Source organism: Apodemus sylvaticus, chromosome 17 (assembly GCF_947179515.1).
Source record: "Apodemus sylvaticus chromosome 17, mApoSyl1.1, whole genome shotgun sequence".
NCBI lineage: Eukaryota > Metazoa > Chordata > Mammalia > Rodentia > Muridae > Apodemus > Apodemus sylvaticus.
Window position 1 is genome coordinate 69680534 of NC_067488.1, and position 20342 is coordinate 69700875.

The window sequence follows — 20342 nt, forward strand, 5'->3', positions numbered from 1 at the left end:
TGAGAGAAGAGGCCATCTTGTTGGTAAAAGGTGGCCAAGCTGGACGTGAAGCGCAGGCTCCTGCAGTGTCCACCCTGCTCCTCTGCAGCTGGTGTTGCTTCTTGACATGTGATAAAATAGTAGAGACATTAGAAGGGGCGATACTCAGACTGCTTTCCTCTCTCTTTTATAGTACTCTTGTTTTAGCTTTCGTAAACTCTGGGCGTTCACGGGACCTGGCTTTCTTATGAGCATTGCCTACCTGGATCCAGGAAACATTGAATCAGATTTGCAGTCTGGAGCAGTGGCTGGCTTTAAGGTGAGCTCCAGTTTTACCCCGGCTGAAAATCAAGTTTTCATTGTTGTTACTGTTACTGCCATTTTTGCGGTGCTGAGATGGACTCTCCGACCTTGTGGCCTATCTTGGATGGGCTTGCTGGGCTCTCCCTGTCCTTTTGAGTACTCACTGCACCATTCCATCCCTTCTCTTGCTCTTACTGAGCAGCTCAGGCTGTACCTTCAGGGAGAATTGATCCCTTGAAAAACACAGGTCTGAGCTGTGCATGTCTACTTATGTGCAGGTTCTTTGTAGATTAGTAGTGCTGATGAAAACAACAGATGACCTACTTAGCTGACAAACACTGAAAATGAAACATTAGGTATGCCATGAGTGGATAAAGCATATACAGATGATCATCTATCCTGTTTATTTATTTATTTTAGGTTTTTGAGTCAGGGTCTCTCTACGTAGCTGCCCTGTAACTCACTCTGTAGACCAGGCTGGCTTCTGCTTTCCAAATACTGAAATAAAAGGTGTGCACACCATACCTGGCTCAGATAATAATCTATTTTATAATTTACTACCCAAGGATATACAGAGATCTACCACAAGGCATGCAGTTTGTGGTAGAGCTACTCTGTTGAGAGAAACAGGCAAATGTAATGTATACATTTATACATATGCAAATAAATGTCAAAGGCAGATGTGCTGTAACTCCTGATGTATAAAGTCAGCTGCAGTGTGTGCTGTGCTGCTGTGTTCCCACCTGGGTGTTGAGCCCAGGTGTAGTTGCTCAGATGCTGTGTGGTCATTTCTGCATGAGCGTTTTTCTCTCAGTAAGTGATGGATTCATGTGGTTCGTGGGTTGTCATGGAGTGGGAAGCTTGGGGTCTCCAGCCTCGACTTACTCTTCTAATCCTGTAACCATGCTGTGACCAAGATAACTTATCAAAACAACATAATTGGGCTTACAGTTTCAGAGGGTTACAGTCTATGACAGTGGCAGCAGGACAGCTGAGAGTTCATCTTGCTCACCAGACAGGAAGCAGGAAGGACACCGGGAATGGCCCTCAACCCTTCCCTGTGCACATCTTCCCACAAGAGCACAGTTTCTGTACCTTGCCAGACAGTTCCACCAATGGCATTCACACACGTGAGCCCACGGCTGGTCTCTGTCCAGCCAGCACACCTCCCTCGCTGTCCTCACACACACACAGCTCTGCATTGGCAGCGACATCTGTGTGAAAATGCTGTGTGCGCTTTGGTTTTATCCATGTAATTTCCTTAGGAAAGACACCAACTAAGGGCCACAGAGATGCGGTTGCCTCATGGGTCATGTGTAGAAGCTGATGCAGAACTTAGGACTGTCCTTCTGACCTGGCTTGGTCTTAGCCTAGTGACTGGCTGTTGGGTGTGCTTCTCCTCAGCTGCTCTGGGTGCTCCTGTTGGCCACCATCGTGGGGCTGCTGCTCCAGCGCCTTGCAGCGAGACTTGGAGTGGTGACCGGCTTGCATCTTGCTGAAGTGTGTCACCGTCAGTATCCCAAGGTAAGCACCATGTCACTCCGCTTGTCTGCTGCCTCAGAGGAGTCTGTGTGTCTGGTGTCGCATGTTGGCCCCAGACTGCATTGAGCTGTGCAGTTCTTGGGGGTCAGCATCCCTGAAGCTAGAAGCACCAAAGGAATCCTACCATCTCTCTTGCTGTCAACCCATTTCTCTACTTCAGAATCTATCATGTGACTCGATTTTCTGTTGTTGTTTTGAGACAGACTCATGTAGACCAGGCTGCAATCAAACCCTGTACTTACCCAGGATGGCCTAGAACACCTAATGTTTGTTTCTGCTTCTTAGAGTTACAGGTGCACACTAGTTTCCTTGGGAGAGCTACAGGTGCACACAGTTTCCTTAGTGAATTCTGCATGAGGAAGCATCTTGCAGTCTCTCCAGTCTCTCTTGCTTTTGGAAAATGTGTTTTCTTTTAATAAAGTCTATGTTGTAGGAGCTTTGGACTTGCTGACCATTATCAGTTTTATTCTGCCCTGTTTCTTCCCTCTGAGTGCCTTACCACCACCTAAAATGACTGCCCCTGGAGGGCCCTGGGCGTGGGCGGTGCTGCAGACCAGAGTCAGGCTCTTAGAAGGGCGGGACTCCCTTGTGTGTGTCCTGTGTGCTTAGTCTTTTTTCTGACTGTGAGCGGGAGGTTTTGTGTTGTGGTTTTTCTTCTCGATTCTCCTAGGCTGGTCGGTTGGTTGGTCAGTCATCAGTCAGTAAGTCAGTTTGTGTGTCTGCCTGTCTGTCTGACTGTCACTCTCCCTCTCTGTAACTTAGTATGTTCTTGAACTCTTGGTTATCCTGCTGGAATTCCTGAGTGCAGATGTTGTAGGAATGTGCCACCATATGTGATAAATATAAATTAATTTACCAGCTTTTTAGAAGATTTTGCTGTTTTATAATTCCCTTTAGTTTCTTCTTCTTTGTGCACATCAGTAGGTAATGTCACAGGACACTTTTTGTGTATTAAGTATCAACAGGCTTTCTAGTGCCAGCAAACCAACATCAACTCAGTTTGCCTTTTCACTCGCCTGCTGGTCCAGGTTCATTTTCCTTCTTTGCTGTTTTCTGTCTATTCTGAACGTTTACTTTGAGCACTTTTGAAAAGTGATTTATTAGCCGGGTGGTGGTGGCGCACGCCTGTAATCCCAGCACTTGGGAGGCAGAGGCAGGCGGATTTCTGAGTTTGAGGCCAGCCTAGTCTACAGAGTGAGTTCCAGGACAGCCAGGGCTACACAGAGAAACCCTGTCTTGAAAAAACCAAATCCAAAAAACAAAAAAAAAAAGAGAGATTTATTTTTATTTTTAAGATTGTATGTATGTGTTTGGGTGTGTGCATGTGAGTGTGGCTGTCTGCAGAGGCTTCAGAGGCTGGGGTGGGTGGGTGGAGGCTGGGGTGGGTGGGTGGAGGCTGGGGTGGGTGGGTGGAGGCTGGGGTGGGTGGGTGGAGGCTGGCCCCTCGAAGGAACTGTGAGCTGCTAGACATGGTGCTGGGAGCTGGGATTTAATCTTTCGTCTTTTTTTTTTTTTAAAGATTTATTTATTTATTATATGTAAGTATACTGTAGTTGTCTTCAGACACTCCAGGGAGTCAGATCTTGTTATGGATGGTTGTGAACCACCATGTGGTTGCTGGGAATTGAACTCAGGACCTTTGGAAGAGCAGTCGGTGCTCTTAACTGCTGAGCCACTTCTCCAGCCCTTAATCTTTCATCTTTTGCAAGAGCGGTACGTGCTTTTAGCCACTGAGCCCCTTACCTTGAATACTTGTGCATATATCTTTTTTCACTTCTTGTATTTAAATTCAAGATGATAAATTCTGTCCCATGTTTGTTTTGTAACCATAGTCATGGGTGAATTAGAGGTTTTAATTTCTCATTTTCTGTTCTCTCTTGACTGCATTTTGAGCATATTTGTGGATTTATTGTCCTCTGTAACTTTTTAGGTTGTTTTTAGGCAAGAGAGTAAGTGGAAAATAATGAATAGAAATCCCATTTTTCTCCTGAAAAGAATGAAGGAGAACCAAAGAGCTGGGTTGGCACCCTGAGTTTGTTTCAGTTTAGCACAGGAAGTACTTTTCTACTCTGTGGCGTCCTGTGGAGGGCAGAGTTCTGATAGTTCTCCAGTCTGGGGCTGTGTATGGCTGTCTGTGGGTTTGTAACAAAATCTGAATTCTGAATGAAGAAAGTTCTTAAAATGAATCATCAGAACCACTCTTCGTTTTGTAGGTCCCAAGGATCGCCCTGTGGCTGATGGTGGAGTTGGCAATCATTGGTTCCGATATGCAGGAAGTCATTGGCTCAGCCATTGCTATCAATCTCCTGTCTGCAGGAAGGTGGGGGCAGGGCTTCCCTCAGAACACTGTCAATCTCCTGTCTGCAGGGAGGTGAGGGTGGGGCTTCCCTCTAGAACACTTGTCAAGCTCCTGTCTGCAGGAAAGAGGGTGGGGCTTCCCTCTAGAAGATTGTCAGTACTAAGCTGGGTTCCAAAGACAGTGGAAATGAAAAGCCAGCTCATTTTCAGTGTGGCACCAGTCGGGAGCCGCCGTACTGCTCAGCAGACACAGCATGCATCTTCCATTCCCAGGATGGGTTGTATGCACTTGTATTTAAATGGAGTGTGCAGTATTTTGTGGCCCAGTTACTTATTTCAAGGCTGTGTATCCCACTGCACAGTGTGGTTCTGCTGCATACGCCCCATGCTTTTCAGCTGTGTGTCCCACATGTCTGACACAGCCAGCTCTCAGGAGCGTTCCAGCGGATGGGCTTCAGCTGATGGCGTGCCTCAGCCGCCCAGTGCTCAGCTTCCCGCCACCGCTGCTCCTCCATAGGACCTAGCTCTCCCAGGGTCTGGTGTTGGACAAGATGTGAAGAAAGCTTCACTGGGTCTTTAATCATTTTTCTCGTCTCTAATCTAGGGTTCCCTTGTGGGGTGGAGTCCTCATCACCATCGCAGATACTTTTGTATTTCTCTTTTTGGACAAATATGGTAAGGCCTGGAGCAGGTAGGTGAGTCCCAGCCGCCAGCTTCGGGCACAGGGCACACGGCTACGGGGCGCCTGTCCTTGGGGCTCACTGCTGCGCTTCTCCTTCAGGCTTGCGGAAGCTGGAAGCATTTTTTGGCTTTCTCATCACGATCATGGCCCTCACGTTTGGATATGAGGCAAGTGTTGCAGGCTGTTGGTTAACAGTTAAAAACGAAGTTTAATTTTCTTGTTTGTAATCTTTATTATAAAAGCAATAATGGCAGAATAGTTTAAAAGCCAGATATTTGTGGGCTGCTTTGGAAGGAATGTAGTCTGTGGCAAGGATTCATGTACAGGAAGGCCTGTAGAGATTTTTGGGGGCATCAAAAATGACTAGACTCTACAGAACCTTTCGGGACCATCATTTTTGGTCCCAGGTTAGCCCCCCTAACAGAACAGCTTTGGAGTGGGATAGAGGGGAGGCTGTAGGGTTACTGCTGACTGCTAACTCAGAGACGTTCTGTTTGTGCTTATCATGGCTGGAGTTAATCACAGTGTGGCTGTTTCCTGTGCTAAAACAGTTGCTGGTGAGCTGGATAAGGTGGTACACACCTTTACTAGATGCTAATTAGCTTGTCTCTGTAAGTGTGAAGCCAGCCTGATCTACCTTGAGAGTTCCAGGGCAGCCAGGGCTGCAGAGTAAGACAAGAAGCTATTGATGAGTTATAGGTGACTGATTATTTTCCTGGCTTGTTCCTTGCCCATCCCTATGATCAATACCATTATTTGTGCCTTTTAAAATGTCCAGTTGTTATAAACTGGTTTTACTTACAGGCCTGCATAAACATTAAAAAGATATCTAGTCTGTGAGTCAATTTTCCAAGGTTGTCCCAAGAGAATGATAGGTTGTCTTTCAAGAGAAATCCTAAGCTGGGCAGTGGTGGCACACACTTGTAATCCCAGCACTCTGGGAGGCAGAGGCAGGCAGATTTCTGAGTTTGAGGCCAGCCTGGTCTAGAGAGTGAGTTCCAGGACAGCCAGGGCTATACAGAGAAACCCTGTCTTGAAAAAAACTGAAAAAAAAAAAAAAAAAAAAAAAAAGAGAGAGAGAGAGAGAGAGAGAAATCCTGACCCAAAAGGAAACTGGAACCCCCACCCCCCACCACCTACCCCTCACCCCACCCCACACCAACCCACCCCCACCCTCACCCTGTACACTCATGAGCTCAGGGACGACCTACTTCCCCCACACACACGCCCCCCCCCACACTCATTCGCTCAGAGACGACCCACTTCCCCCCCACTCCACCCCCACTCATGCGCTCAGGGACAACCCACTCCCCTGCACACTCATGCGCTCAGGGACGACCCACTCCCCCGCACACTCGTGGCAGCACAGCTGGTTTCTAGATGAGCAGATGAAGAGCAGCGTGGGGAGCCAGGTTCACGAACTGGACTCTTGCTGGGTCTTTGTCCGCAGTCACAGTGATACAGATAACAGCCTTCATTCAGCCAGTTCCTTACCTCAGAACACTGTGTTCTCTGCATATCTGCACTGTGCTTTTTAAAGTGTAATGTAAGATATTCAGAATATACAGTCCCGAACCCTCTGGGCCCTGGTATTAGTTACCTTTGTGTAATTGTAACCAGAAAACCGGAAAATAACAAGAGGACGGAAGGTCCGTTTAGTTAGGGTTTCAGATCTGGCCTGTAGTTCCTTGGGCAGGAGATGTGTGTGGGAGACTCTACCTCATTGCGGATAGGAAGCAGGACATGGCTTGCCCCCCCTTAACCTACATCTAGGTAGACTACACCTACCAGTGTTTCCACCACCTCTCCAAATATACAACCTGATAAGGCCTGAGTCCGGTTATAAGCCTGGGGCAGGCAGTTTATACTCAGACCACACCAGCCCTTTGTTACTTTTTGTTGGTGATGCTGGGGTCTAACTCAGGGCCTTGTGCATCCTAGGCGAGCACTTGCTGACTCCACAGTCTTCCTATTCCAGACAGTTGTTACGGAGGGTGGCAGGGAGGGCACAAGATGCCAGAGTCTGCCTGGGACTGTTCTCCCGTTCCATGCTGCAGCAAAGGCTAATGGGTATTATGTTGCTGTGTAGTATATTACAGTGAGACCCAGCCAAAGCCAAGTTCTCAGGGGCATGTTCGTGCCGTCCTGTTCAGGCTGCCGCACCCCACAAGTGGAGCAGGCGGTGGGCATCGTGGGAGCTGTGATCATGCCGCACAACATGTACCTGCACTCCGCCCTAGTCAAGGTGAGCCGTGTCCCTGCCATGCTGTTAGAGCTGAAGGGTGGGTCCCTCTAAGAACCACTGGGTCAGTGTTAGAGCTGAAGGGGTGGTCCCTCTAAGGCTGGCTGGGTCAGTGTTAGAGCTGAAGGGTCGGTCCCTCTAAGGCTGGCTGGGTCAGTGTTAGAGCTGAAGGGGTGGTCCCTCTAAGGCTGGCTGGTTGGTGCTTATCACCAAACTAACCAGAAAACGTGACCCACAAAATGCCGGGCTGGTTCCTCAGGACAGGCCTGGAAGTCTTGAGGTCGGGAGGAAAGCAGGGCTTTTCCTAACAAGTCAGGCATCCCTTTGCTGAGGTAGTTCAGAGACTGGTGATTAGTCTAGTAGCCTTAGGACTGAGTTAGTCTGTGGCCCTTCCACAATCTCCAGGAGTTCCGGGGTCACCTGGTCTCTGCCCCCCACTTTGGGGGTGTGCAGTGTGGTCAAAGGTCGTGCAGTCCTCCTTGCTCAGGGAGCTGAGGCCTCTTTCATCTTGTCAGTTGTCTGCTCAGTCTTTCAGCTGACTTCAGACTTCTGAGTTGTTACAGGGAGACTTTGTGCCCCTGGTGGAAAATGACCCCGCTGTTGTCTCTCTAGTCTAGACAGGTGAACCGGGCCAATAAGCAGGAAGTGCGGGAAGCCAACAAGTACTTCTTCATCGAGTCCTGCATCGCGCTCTTTGTTTCCTTCATCATCAATGTCTTTGTTGTCTCTGTCTTTGCTGAAGCGTTTTTTGAGAAAACCAATGAGCAGGTGGTGAGTGAGTGAGGGTGAGGGTTTGAGAGCAGAGTCATGGTGGGGTGGGTGCAGGGTGAACTGCGTGCTGGGTGAGGGTTTGAGAGCAGGGTCATGGTGGGGTGGGTGCAGGGTGAACTGCGCACTGGGTGAGGGTTTGAAAGCAGGGTCATGGTGGGTTGGGTGCAGGGTGAACTGCGTGCTGGGTGAGGGTTTGAGAGCAGGGTCATGGTGGGGTGGGTGCAGGGTGAACTGCGTGCTGGGGTGGGGCAGACAAGGGCAGTGCTGTGGAACGCAGGCCTCTGTCTGAAGCCTAGGTTCGCCCACTCAGTTGTCACACCGCGGCCAGTCTGTGGGCAGGGAGGAACTGGCCTTGGACTCACACTTGCCTCCTGCTCTCACACTTGCCTGGCCTTTCTGGTTCTTCCTGATAACTTCTGCCCGTCCGTCTGCTCCTCCTGATGGTTGAGCTGAGGCAGGTTACAGGGACCCCCTCAAAATGGAGGCACATGCAGTGCGGGACAAGATTCGGGTCACGTTGAATTCTGTGTCCCCTTAATTCCTGCTGTCTGTGTATTTGTTAGTTTAGCTTTTCTTTGAGACTTTTTTTGTTTGGGGTTGAACCCAGGACCCTGTGCTTGAGCCCACGCGCTCACACAAACGCACACACTCACACACTGTGCCAAGCAGGCATTCCACCACAGCCTCGCCCCCGATTCCTACCTAGCCTTACCACTCTCTGTTCTACAGGACCTTTGACCCCCTGCTTGTTTCTGACTCCTTACACCCTTTCACATTTGAAGCTTCTGCTTTGTCTTCTCTCTTTTGTTTTAATTTGGGTTTTGATTTTTGAAAAAGGGTCTCACTGTGTAGCCCTGGCTGGAGAATTGAAACTCACTATGTAGACTAGGCTGATCTGAATCCACAGAAATCTGCCTGCCTCTGCCTCCCAAGTACTGGGATTAAAGGCGTGTACCACCACTGCCTGGCTAGTTTTTTTGTTTTGTTTTATTTTATATAGGTTCTCCCCGTACTGCACAGTCTACCTTCAGCTTTGGGATTCTTCTATCTCAGCCTCTGAAAGCAGCCATGGAAGCTCTGCCCTCCTAGAGCGCTCTCTCCTCTTTCTTAACTTACAGTGAATGCTCCAGTGTTTGTGTATTGCCATGCACACTCTCAGGAAGCATTCTGATGCTTTGGGATGTTAAAGCCTGTGTGTGTGTGTGTGTGTGCCTGTGACCCTCATGGATCCCGTCGTGACCCTCCTAGAGCGTGTCTTCTAGCTTGTCTCCCGCAGAGGAATTTAGTGAGACGGATAAGGGACCTCTTACCTGGTTCTTATTTCTAAAATATAAATTGTTTTTAAACTGCTTTGGGTTTTAGGTTGATGTCTGCAAAAATAATAGTAGTCCCCATGCTAACCTCTTCCCCAATGACAACGCTACTCTGGCTGTGGACATCTACAAAGGGGTAAGCACGCTATTTGCACTCTGCTTTGGGGAGAGGTTAGCATAATCTCTGGCCTCTGAGTTTATTTCAGATCTAAGCATGGCTCCTGAGTATCTTTTATTTTGGGGGCCCATATGCCAGGAACACATTTGGGGTTCTGTGAGGGCAGGAGGAGGGGGAAGTAGCGGGTAGAAGATGGGCTGAAAGGCTGCATAGCAGGGACTCCTAAGCAAGGCTCTGCTGGAACAGAGCACTGCACTGTCTGCATGCCTCCCTCCATTTCCCAGAAAGGAGCTTCGAGGAGTGTTTGGGAAGTGTGGGCTCTGCCTCTTGGGTGTCTAAGGTAGAGGCTAGAGGTGAAGGCCCAGGAGCAGAGAGAGGAGGGGGGGGGCTGGGCCGAGAGAGGCAGGGCCCCAGTAGGGCGAGCCTGGAAGCCTCCAGGTCAGCGCCAAGCTCAGCATCACATTTGTGCAGTGCCCAGCGTGGTACCTGGTGTGTTGGTGGTCCCGGGCAGAGGGTTCCTGCAGAAGGCTGCTGCCCTGGTGTTGTCTAAGCAAGTCACCACAAGCCTGTCTCTCTCCCCCCAGGGTGTGGTGCTAGGATGCTACTTCGGGCCTGCAGCTCTCTACATCTGGGCAGTGGGGATCCTGGCTGCCGGTCAGAGCTCCACCATGACGGGAACCTACTCGGGCCAGTTCGTCATGGAGGTGTGAAATGGAGCTAGCACGACACGGCGTGCCCAACACCGTGCTTCTAAGGGCTCCTGACTCCCCAGGCGTCTCTCTTCTCCTGCCAAGTAGAGTGACCAGCTTCCATGCCTCCTTCCAGGGATTCCTGAACCTGAAATGGTCGCGCTTTGCTCGAGTGATCCTGACTCGGTCCATTGCCATCATCCCTACCCTGCTTGTTGCTGTCTTCCAGGATGTGGAGCATCTAACAGGGATGAATGATTTCCTGAATGTTCTGCAGAGCTTACAGGTGAGCAGGCACTGGGGAAGGAAGCTCACGCTGCTTCAGTCAGCATCGCCATACCCTCGGGTGCCAAGCCTCACGCTGGAGCCCAGGTCCTGGGGTGGCTGAGGGGAAGGAAGGGTGTGGAGGTTCATTGTGCAGAGTGTGAGCTGTGCTTACCATGCACATCTCAGGTGAGACCACCAAGATGGTCAGGAGATAGGGAGCTGGCTGTGCAGCTCTCCTGGCTTGAAGACCTAGGTGTGAGCCCCTGAAGACGCAGTGGAGGGAAGACACTCTCTCACAGGGTTGTCCTCTGACCTCTGCATTCAGCCATGGCATGGGCATGCCTGCCCATCCATCCATCCATCCATCCATCCATCCACCCACCCATCCATCCACCCACCCACCCATCCATCCATCCATCCATACATACATACATATATACATACATACATATATACATACATACATGCATCCCTGTCTCCCCACTCAGTCTCTGCCCATCTCCCTCTCACATACTCAGGTAAGTAAATTCTGAGATACTTAAAAGCCTTGTAGCTCATTAATACATGAAGGTAAACCATTAAATGAGTTCTAAGAACACTGCTAATGCCTGTGGAGCGTGGGACACATAATCCCATGCAGTAGGTTCCTTATTCTCACTTATGAGGCTGCCATAGCTTTGCTACCCTGCCTAACTCCAGCCCACCCAGAGAATACTGAATCCATGGATAAAAAACAGACACACATGTATATAGGCACTGTGTGTATGTGTGTGTGTGTATGCCTGGAATCAGAAGAGTTCAGAGGCTGTATCAGATTCCCTGGCTCTGGAGTGACAAAACAGTTGTGAGCTACTGTGTGGATGCTGGAAACTGAATCTGGGTCATCTATAAGAACAGCCAAGCAGGCTTTCTTGAGCCATCTCTAGCCTCCAGTGTGGTGCTGCTTTTCATTAAACAATGGCACTTAAGATCATGATTAGTGCTAGATTAGAAATAATGTTTGGTTAAGGTGAACTGATCGGAATAACTGTTACCCGGGGTATAGGTAAGATAGGGCTGATGATTCATTCTGTGAACCATGCAGTGTCTGTGGCAGCACAGTAGCCACTCTGGGAAGCAGGACTATCAAATGAAGAAGCTCCCATGATGGATGTGGAGGGGACATCATGCCAGAGCCAGGCCAGAGCCAATAAGTAGCATTCCTCCAGTCTCTGCTCAGGCCCAGCCCCAGCTTCTCAGTGATATCCTGGGACCTGGAAGTGTAAGCCAGACAAACCCTCCCCCAACACTACACCCCCAGGTTGCATTTCATTGTAGTGTCTTACCACAGCTTCAGAGATGAAACTATCCAGGCAGTGGTGGCGCACGCCTGTAATCCCAGCACTTGGGAGGCAGAGGCAAACAGATTTCTGAGTTCGAGGCCAGCCTGGTCTACAGAGTGAGTTCCAGGACAGCAGGGCTACACAGAGAAACCCTGTCTTGAAAAAACCAGAGAGAGAGAGAGAGAGAGAGAGAGAGAGAGAGAGAGAGAGAGAGAGAGAGGAGGGAGGAAGGGAGGGAGGGAGAGTGAGGGAGGGAGGGAGGGAGAGAGGGAGGGGGATGAAATCAATACAAATACATCCCGTAATCCCTTTTGATGTGCCCATGAAAGCCTGTGGTTCTGTTTTCCAGCTCCCCTTTGCTCTCATACCCATCCTCACATTTACAAGCCTGCGGCCAGTGATGAGTGAGTTTTCCAATGGAATGTGAGTACACTTGCGTCTCCAGAAGGCCGTGGGAGGGATCTTACCCAGTGGGCAGTGGGAATATGTCTAAGGAGCCGTGTGCTTCCAGGAGTAATCCCTCCTAGCTGCTTCCTCTCTGGGTTAGGAAGAAACCAGCACATGTGAGTTACAGGAAAGGAGAATGCATTTCCTTCAGACCTCAGTGCTCCAGCTTCAGCTGCGGAAGTTGGAATTCAGTGTTAAATTATCCCAGAAAGGCACAGGCTGGTAATAGTGTGCCCTTTGAAGTGATCTGTGGGCTGTTGCAGTAGGAATTATGAGCATTTGTAATGCAAGCAACTACAGGCTGTGTTCTCTTTTCTTTTCTCTTCTCTTCTCTTCTCTTCTCTTCTCTTCTCTTCTTTTCTTTTCTTTTCAACAATCACTTTCCATCTCTTTATTTTTGGAAAGGGTCGTGAGCCACCATGTGGTTGCTGGGAATTGAACTCAGGACCTCTGGAAGAACAGCCAGTGCTCTTAACCACTGAGCCATCTCTCCAGCCCTGTAGCATTTCATTTCTGCTGCTGTGATAGACACTCTGCCAACAAATTGCACGGGGGAAGTTTATTTGGTTTGCAGTTCCAAACTACTACTGCCTGTCATTCTGGGAGAAGCCAAAGCAGACTCAGACAGCTAGTCACGTGACATCCATTGTCATGAGCAAAGGGAATGAACATGCCCTTGCTTGTGTGTTTGCTCTGTGCTAGGTTGCTCTGTCTTGCCATGTTGAACATGCACTAGCTAGGCAGTGGTGTCTCCCTGAGTGGGCTGATTATTCTCACACCAGTCCCTGCAGGTGTGCCACAAGCTGGCCTGGGGTTCCCAAGTGGTTCTTGGCTGTGACAAGCTGGCAGTTAAAGTCTGTACTAATCAGTACAGAAGTCCATGTGACCAGCTAGGTTTTCGGGGGAGTGAAGTGGGGGTGAGGGGCTTGGGGGTGGTCTCTAATTGTCACTGCTTTAGAGGAAGTGGGACCTGCAGAGTGGGGCCAGTAGATACGGCAGAGTACAGTCAGCTTTATTCAGAGCCTCAGACGGTTTAGACTCTGAGGGTTAAGAATTAGAGGGAGGCAGAGGCAGGCGGATTTCTGAGTTCGAGTCCAGCCTGGTCTACAGAGTAAGTTCCAGGATAGCCAGGGCTACACAGAGAAACCCTGTCTCAGAAAAAAAAAAAAAGAATTAGAGAGTAAAGTTGTCATGGGTTCAGGCTATACACAGTACACAGTTACAAGGCAGCGCAGATGGCAAATGCATGCTTTGCCGTAGAGGAGAATGAAGGAGAATTACGTTTGACCGAGTGAACAACAGCAGGCAGCAGAGAGTGAATCTGAAGGAAGCTCACCAGCCCACTACCCCAGGAGGAGCACTCTCCTCACACGACTCCATTCTTGGACTATGTTCCAACGTATAATGGCTCAGTGCGTTTCTAGGACCTGCTGATTTCTAGGGTCTTAAAAAAATGCTAGGTTTTCCTGTCACAGAAATAGCTCGGTGGATAACCATGCCTGTGCCACGAGCCTGGCAGCCTGGCCTCCATCCTGGAACTCATAAGTGAGGAAGGAGAGAACTGACTGCACAGAAGAGGTCTTCAGACCTCCACGTGCATGCCGTGGCAGACGTGCGCACACATGTGCACACATCGATAGGTAGTTGAAGACTGAAAGCTCCCGTTTACCCTGACCCCCTCTTCCGCTTCCTCACTAATTCTGGCCTCTCTCTCCACTGTTGCCTCAGCTGTGGGACAGAGTTTTCTGGCTGTGTGAGCGGGCGGGTCTGCAGGCATTCACTGTGCTCTTTGTCTTGCAGAGGCTGGAGGATCGCAGGTGGCGTCCTGGTTCTCATCGTGTGCTCCATCAACATGTACTTCGTAGTGGTTTATGTCCAGGAGTTAGGGCACGTGGCACTGTATGTGGTGGCTGCAGTGGTTAGCGTGGCTTATTTGAGCTTTGTGTTCTACTTGGTAAGTCCAGTGTGAGGGAGAGGGGCGCCTGGCGTCTGGGATGGTCCAGGTGGGACTAACTGTCCTTCAGAAACAAATGTCCCCAAAGCACTCCAGCGCTTTACTGAGACAGCTTACAGGGCATTGTCGAATCAATGGTTTCTGAAATTTCATAGTTTTTGTCGTTATTGGTACGGGAGATTAAACTTAAGGCTTATACAATGTCAGGTGTCTTAGTAAGGGTTTTACTGCTGTGAACAGACACCATGACCAAGGCAAGTCTTATAAAGTACAACATTTAATTGGGGCTGGCTTTGATAATTGGTCAGTCCATTATCATCAAGGTGGGAGCATGGCTGCATCCAGGCAGGAGTGGTACAGGAGGAGCTGAGAGTTCTATCTTTATCTGAAGGCTGCTAGTGGAAGACTGGCCTCCAGGCAGCTAGTAGGGTATTAAAGCCCACGCCCACAGGGACACACCTCCTCCATCACGATCGCACATCCTAATAGTGCCTTAAACCATTATATTGGGTAACCATTTCAATGCAGCTCTCTATTCTCAACCAGATATTCTTATTTCGAATCATCATATATATTTTAGGGTTGTTTTGTGTGTGTGTGTGTGTGTGTGTGTGTATGTGTGTGATAGTGGGGGCGGTATTTCTTAAGACAGGATTTCTCTCTAGTCCTAGCTGTCCTGGAACTGATTTATAGACCAGGCTGGCCTCAGACCCCTGGAGTTGCTCCTGCCTCTGCCCCCTGAGTGCTAGGATTAAAGGCCCGGGACACCATGCCTGCTCTACTTTTGTTTTTCTTATCTTTCTTTTTTTCCCCCTTGGTTTTTTGAGACAGGATGTTTCTATGTGTCTGTGGGTGTCCTGGAACTCGGCCTTGAACTCAGATCTTCCTGCTTCTGCCTCCTGAATGCTGGGATTAAAGCTATGCACTACCAGACCCGGCTCCTACTTTAGTTTTTAATACCTAGTATTTTTCTGTTTCTGTTTTTTTTTTTTTAAAAAAAGGGTCCAGTATTTAATATCTAAAGAGAATGCTAGGATATGTTTGAGAAACAGGATGGCTCAGTGGTTGCACAGCAATTGTAAGCACGAGTTCAGATCCCAGGACCCACACAAATACCCTGCAGTGGTTGTGTGTGCCTGTGACTCCAGCATTGGAGAAAGGGAGGCAGCAATGGGAAGACTGCTGAGGCCTGCCAGCCCAGCTGCAAGTTCAGCAGGAGCCCCTGTGACCACAGGGAGCGTGCATAAGACAGTGAATACAGACTCGCGCACTTCCCAGTGTTGCCCACGACTCTACTAGTGAGAAAGCTACAGCAATAAGAACAGATTCAGTTATCTATTTGGTACAGAGGTGTCTGAAAAACACTAAGGTCGGGGACAAGAAACAGCAGAGTTCCACCATTTCTGCTGTGGAGAATGTGGAGAAGAGGGAGGCTGGAGTCCTGTTCTTGCTGAAGCACTTCCTTCCACGCATCCCTCTAACTGTTCCTTCACTAAAAGTGGGTGTGAAGGTGCTGAGTTGAGTCGGGACTCTAAGACTAGTGAGAGTGGTTAGGCCCCAGTTTTGGAGATAGGGCCAAGTCTAGATCTTGGTTACTGCTGCTGAGCTCAAAGCCAAGATCCTCACTGGGTGGCTGTCCCACTGCTAGGCTGCAGCCATGCTGCTCCACAGGATATGTGGAGAGGGTCTCGTAGCGTGGCTGGGACAGATAGCCCTTGATGGAAAGAATGGACACAGCTGGGTGTCTGGGGCAGGCAGGAAGCAGATATGCCATATGATGGCACTGGACAAGCCTTGCTGCTGGAAGAGTGACAACCGTGTTTTGTATTCCAGGGTTGGCAGTGTTTGATTGCCTTGGGCCTGTCTTTCCTGGACTGTGGACGCTCGGTAAGCATCTCTAAAGTCCTGCTGAGCGAAGACACCAGCGGTGGCAATACTAAGTAAACACTGGGTCAGTCTGTCTGTCTCTGCAGGGAGCCATCAGAGCCAGTGTGTTTCTATGGTTTACTGTGTGAACATAGCCACAGGTATGTGCTGTTGCACAGACTGCATTTAGGACTCAACTGTTAGTTGGGAAACACTGTTGTGTGTGTGTATGTGTGTGTGTGTTAAGGTCTTTGTTTCCTTTTGTTTTTGTGAAATAGCATCTTGATATTAAATACTTGGTTGCCTCAAACTCACTATGTAAGCCTAGGCTGCCCTCAAACTTACAGCACTCCTGGCTCAACCTCCTGAGTGCTGGGATTCCAGGCACAGCTACCACTCCTGACTTTCATGTATGCTTACGAGATGTTTAGTTTTGGTGGGGGTGGGGGGGGTGGGGTGTCTCACCCTGTAGCATTAGGCAGAACCTTGAAAAGGTGACCCTTGGGCTGTATGAAACACTAAGTTCCTAAATAGCCACCCAAGGGCAGTAGCTTGATTTTAGTCAAAAGAAGCCCAACCAGACTGAATTAGTTGCCATCCAGTTGAATTACAGAATTAGAGACAGCTACCTTTGAGTTCAGGATTTCTGTTTGTTTGGTATATTTTGTTTGTTTTTCAAGAGTTTTTTTCTGGCTGTCCTGGAACTCTCTTTGTAGACCAGGCTGGCTTTGAACTCACAGAGATCCTCCTGCCTCTGCCCCTGCCTCCCAAGTGCTAAGATTAAAGGCAGGCACCACCACTGCCCTGCTGAGTTCAGGGTTTTTTTTTTTTTATTTCTACTTTGGAACTTCTCAGTGGAAAGAAAAAAAGTAGGACATCAGGGTGGGTGGGGACACGGCGGCTCGCCTGCAGACTTTCCTTGCAGAGTGCAGCTTAGCAGGGAGGGCTTGCTTCATCTTTAGCCCTGAGCTTAGTAACTTTCCTGTTAATATCAAGCGTTCCCAATAGCGTTCAATCTTGAGTATACACAGTCCCAGAATCTTTGCCTTCCTCTTCTGAGAGAGTGCCGCCTGCAGAAGACTGTAGCACTCGTGAACTGACTCTCATGAGGCTCTGCTCTCAGAGCTAACTGCACTACTCCCGACAGTACCTTCACCAAATCATGTCTCTGACACAGCACTGTTTCATGCCCAAGACAACTCTTAAGGCAATCAAACTCAGGAGTTCTGGACCAAACCTTGTAAAGTCAGTAGGTGTCACTGGTGGGACCAGGCTGCCACCTCAGAGCCCTATCCTCGGAGAGGAAGCCTGTTGAGACCAGACTGCGCAGCTCTGGAGTCTTCAGCTTGGGACTGCTGCTCTCCGTTCAGCTATGTCTGACATGTCACATGGGAGACGTGATTCTGCCACATCAAATCCTGTCTGTCTGCTGAAGAGGAGTAATACAAGAGTGTGTAATTATCTTGGTGGCAGCAGGAGCTAGAGTGGCTTCGAAGGATGTCCTCCTCTTTGACTGTGGCGAGCTGGTCAACAGAAGACCTTAGTTGTCTGGGCCACTGTGGTGTGGCCGCTAGTGCTTCACTCACGGTCAGATGCTCAGCCTGCACAGAGACTCTATGAGGCATAAAAGATAACCCACTGTGTTCGTTCACCCCAATTAACCTTAGCCCCACAGCTAGTCCAACAAAACCAGGTAACAGGTCCCTCATAACCCGTTCTCAACCTGTGGGTGGCCACCATTCTGCAACCCTATATCCAAAAACATTCGCATTATGATTTATAACAGTAGCAAGATTAGTTAGGAAGCAGCAGCAAAAAACTTAGGATTGAATATCATCACAACATGAGGAACTGATTTAAAGGGTCGCAGCGTCAGGAAGGTTGAGAACCCCTGCACTCCAGGGTCCTCCTCACACCTGCCCCTGCCACCATTGTTCCCCAAACTTATCAGGCTGGAAGCTGAGCTTTTGAAACTGTCTCTGCAGTGCTCGAGGGCCAGATTGGCAGCAGAATTCCTTGCATAGATGCTCTAGTGGTGTCTGCATTTGTACAGGGATGGGTGGGGCAGACAAGGTGTATCCAGAGTCACTCTCCTTTCCATGCAGCCCAGAGCTGCTAGGGCTGCCGCTGGGGCTCGGCAAGGCTCCGCTTCCTGCCCCAGAATTCTGTTGTTACATTTGTTTACAATAATAGAAGGTTTCATTGTGTGATACGGGCAACTATAATATTTTACAGTGTCAAAAGATTAAAAATGTTCCCATTTATTTGATTGTGACTTCCAACAGCACTCTGTACAACAACCTGTAAACATTTCTAGCCCCCCACACCAGTGTGGTGCTGACATATTTGTGAGCCATCTGTATGTTCTCTGGATTGATCCTTGCTCTAATGTGACCTGAAATAGTTGTGCCCTCAGTGCACTGGGAGCTGACAGGCTGGGAGTAGCTGCACCTTGTCCTGTGAGACCCTGCCAGGGCGGCAACAAGGAAGCTTGGGTGAACCTTTGACAGCTTGTGAACTTGCTGTGATTAAACTAAAACTTTCCTCTTTCCTGTTTGGTTTTCTGACTATTTTTTCTTAACACTGAAAACACTTTCTAATGGAGTCTTAACTGAAATGCAGACCCACCAAGTGCCATCAGCAGTGATGTACTTTTTAAGGCCCAGGTTCAGTTCCTGGCTCCTGAAGGGACAGAGAAGGAAATGGATCCATTGCCCTGGAAGGTCTGGATTAGCTCTGGACACCAAGCAGGGCCGAGATAGCTTCAAATGAGCCACAGCCACCAAACCTCACACCTGGCTTCCGTGCTTAGAGCCCCCACATGGTGGGAGGAGAGAAGCGGATCTTGATGGCTGTCTCTGCACTCCACATGTGCTCCGTGGCGTTTGCATTCTCACCCCACACATGTACACAACAATTCATATTAGTTTTTTTCAATCTAAATGAAAATGTATTTAATTTACCCACTTAGTTAAGTACTTTTGTTGTGGTTAAGCCCAAAACTACTATTTTGCAAAATGAACTTTGCCCTGCCTCCCTCTACTCTAAGCTGAGTACTTACCTTTCTGTGGTCTTGTCTCACTGTCCAGGAAGGATTTTACTGTATGTATTTGTTGGCAGTAATAAACATTTAAAGAGAGAAACCGAAGTCACTTAGTTTAAAACCAGATACACATATTGGCTAACCCCATGTAAATGCAGATACTGGCCCGGATGCCATTTACAAAGGAGGCGCAAGAAATGCTTTGGTTTACGCTCAGAACTAATCTAGAATGCAGAGCAATCCCAAGAACCTTATGTTAGCCTTTTGTGTTACCTTACCTGTGTGCACAAGCAGCAAAGCTGTTGAAATTAAGTTGTGGTCCTGAAAGTCCCTGAAGCAGCGGGCTGCAGAGATGGCTCAGTGGTCGAGAGCACTCACTGCGCTTCCAGAGCATCCAGGTTCCGTTCCCAGCAGCCACTTACACAACTCCTCCTTCAGGGTTTCAGTCTCTCTCTCTCTCTCTCTCTCTCTCTCTCTCTCTCTCTCTCTCTCTCTCTCTCTCTCTCTCTCTCTCTCTCGTTTCTCTGTGTAGTCCTAGTTATCCTGGAACTCACTCTGTAGACCAGGCTGGCCCCAAACTCAGAGATCCTCCTGCCTTCCCCTCTCAGGTACTGGGGTTAAAGACATGCTCAGTCACCACCTGGCTTAAAGTTCTTGCAACAAGGTATTCACCCCCCTATAGCGAGAGGTGACTGAACTGCCTGAAAGCTTATCTGAGTAGCATTGCCAGCATGTGGTGTCAGTAGAATCTGAGTAGTTTAAGACAGAAACCACCTTGTGCAATATACAGTGTGCCCTTCAAGCTATACCGAGACTCCAAACCATCTTGTGTAATATAATACAACATTCCCTTCAAATATAGATTCCAAACCATCGTGTGTAATACACAACACGCCCTATAAGCTGTAGTGAGACTCCCAAACTTTCTCCAGGAGCACCAAGACATCAAAACATTTTAATCAGGTGCAGTGACACAGGCTTGTTACCTCAACACTTGAGAGGCATGGCAGGAAGATTGTAGACGGTAGGCCGGCCGGAGCTACACAGGAAGACCGGTCCTAGCACTTGGCAATGACTCTGGATGCTCCTGTCAGGTGTAAACAGCAGAGAGGGCTCTGTGTGGCCAAGAACAGTAACAGATTTATCACCTCAGCGCACCCAAGAGTGTGCTAACCCATACTTAGCCACATCTCTTAATGTTTCAGAACTAGGCAACGAAATTCTCCACGGTTACCTAAGTGACAACACTCTAAATGCCATGGACTGAGGAAGCCCATGATCTCTGCTCCCTGGGGATGGTTTCTGTGAATTATCCACGGGTCTGGCAGTAGGCTTAGTTCCTCAGGTCTGGACGTCAGACCTGCATGTGAAATGTCAACGCCTCTCTAGCACGCTGGCTGGGAGCGTTTTGAACCAGGACACCATGTGGTCTGTGTCATCCTCGCACAGCATTCCTGTGTGATGGCACGGGCCACGTGTAAATAGGCTCAGGATAAACTTACCGAC

At 49.0% G+C, this 20342-nt stretch overlaps 1 protein-coding gene across 2 annotated transcripts in view; it reads left to right on the top strand.

The window, feature by feature from the left end:
* Slc11a2 (solute carrier family 11 member 2) overlaps window positions 1-20342 on the top strand; it is a 35360-nt gene that overhangs the window by 13097 nt on the left and 1921 nt on the right. Inside the window, exons 4-16 of one of the 2 annotated variants that reach the window (XM_052161089.1) lie at window positions 173-298; window positions 1687-1806; window positions 4038-4144; window positions 4727-4797; window positions 4904-4971; window positions 6894-7049; window positions 7659-7817; window positions 9180-9266; window positions 9833-9952; window positions 10074-10223; window positions 11876-11949; window positions 13774-13927; window positions 15761-15814. In XM_052161089.1, coding sequence (XP_052017049.1) covers window positions 173-298; window positions 1687-1806; window positions 4038-4144; window positions 4727-4797; window positions 4904-4971; window positions 6894-7049; window positions 7659-7817; window positions 9180-9266; window positions 9833-9952; window positions 10074-10223; window positions 11876-11949; window positions 13774-13927; window positions 15761-15814 — 1446 coding nt within the window. Of the gene's footprint in view, window positions 1-172; window positions 299-1686; window positions 1807-4037; window positions 4145-4726; window positions 4798-4903; window positions 4972-6893; window positions 7050-7658; window positions 7818-9179; window positions 9267-9832; window positions 9953-10073; window positions 10224-11875; window positions 11950-13773; window positions 13928-15760; window positions 18343-20342 lie in introns of those variants that run through there. The other variant, XM_052161088.1, reaches the window with a different exon arrangement.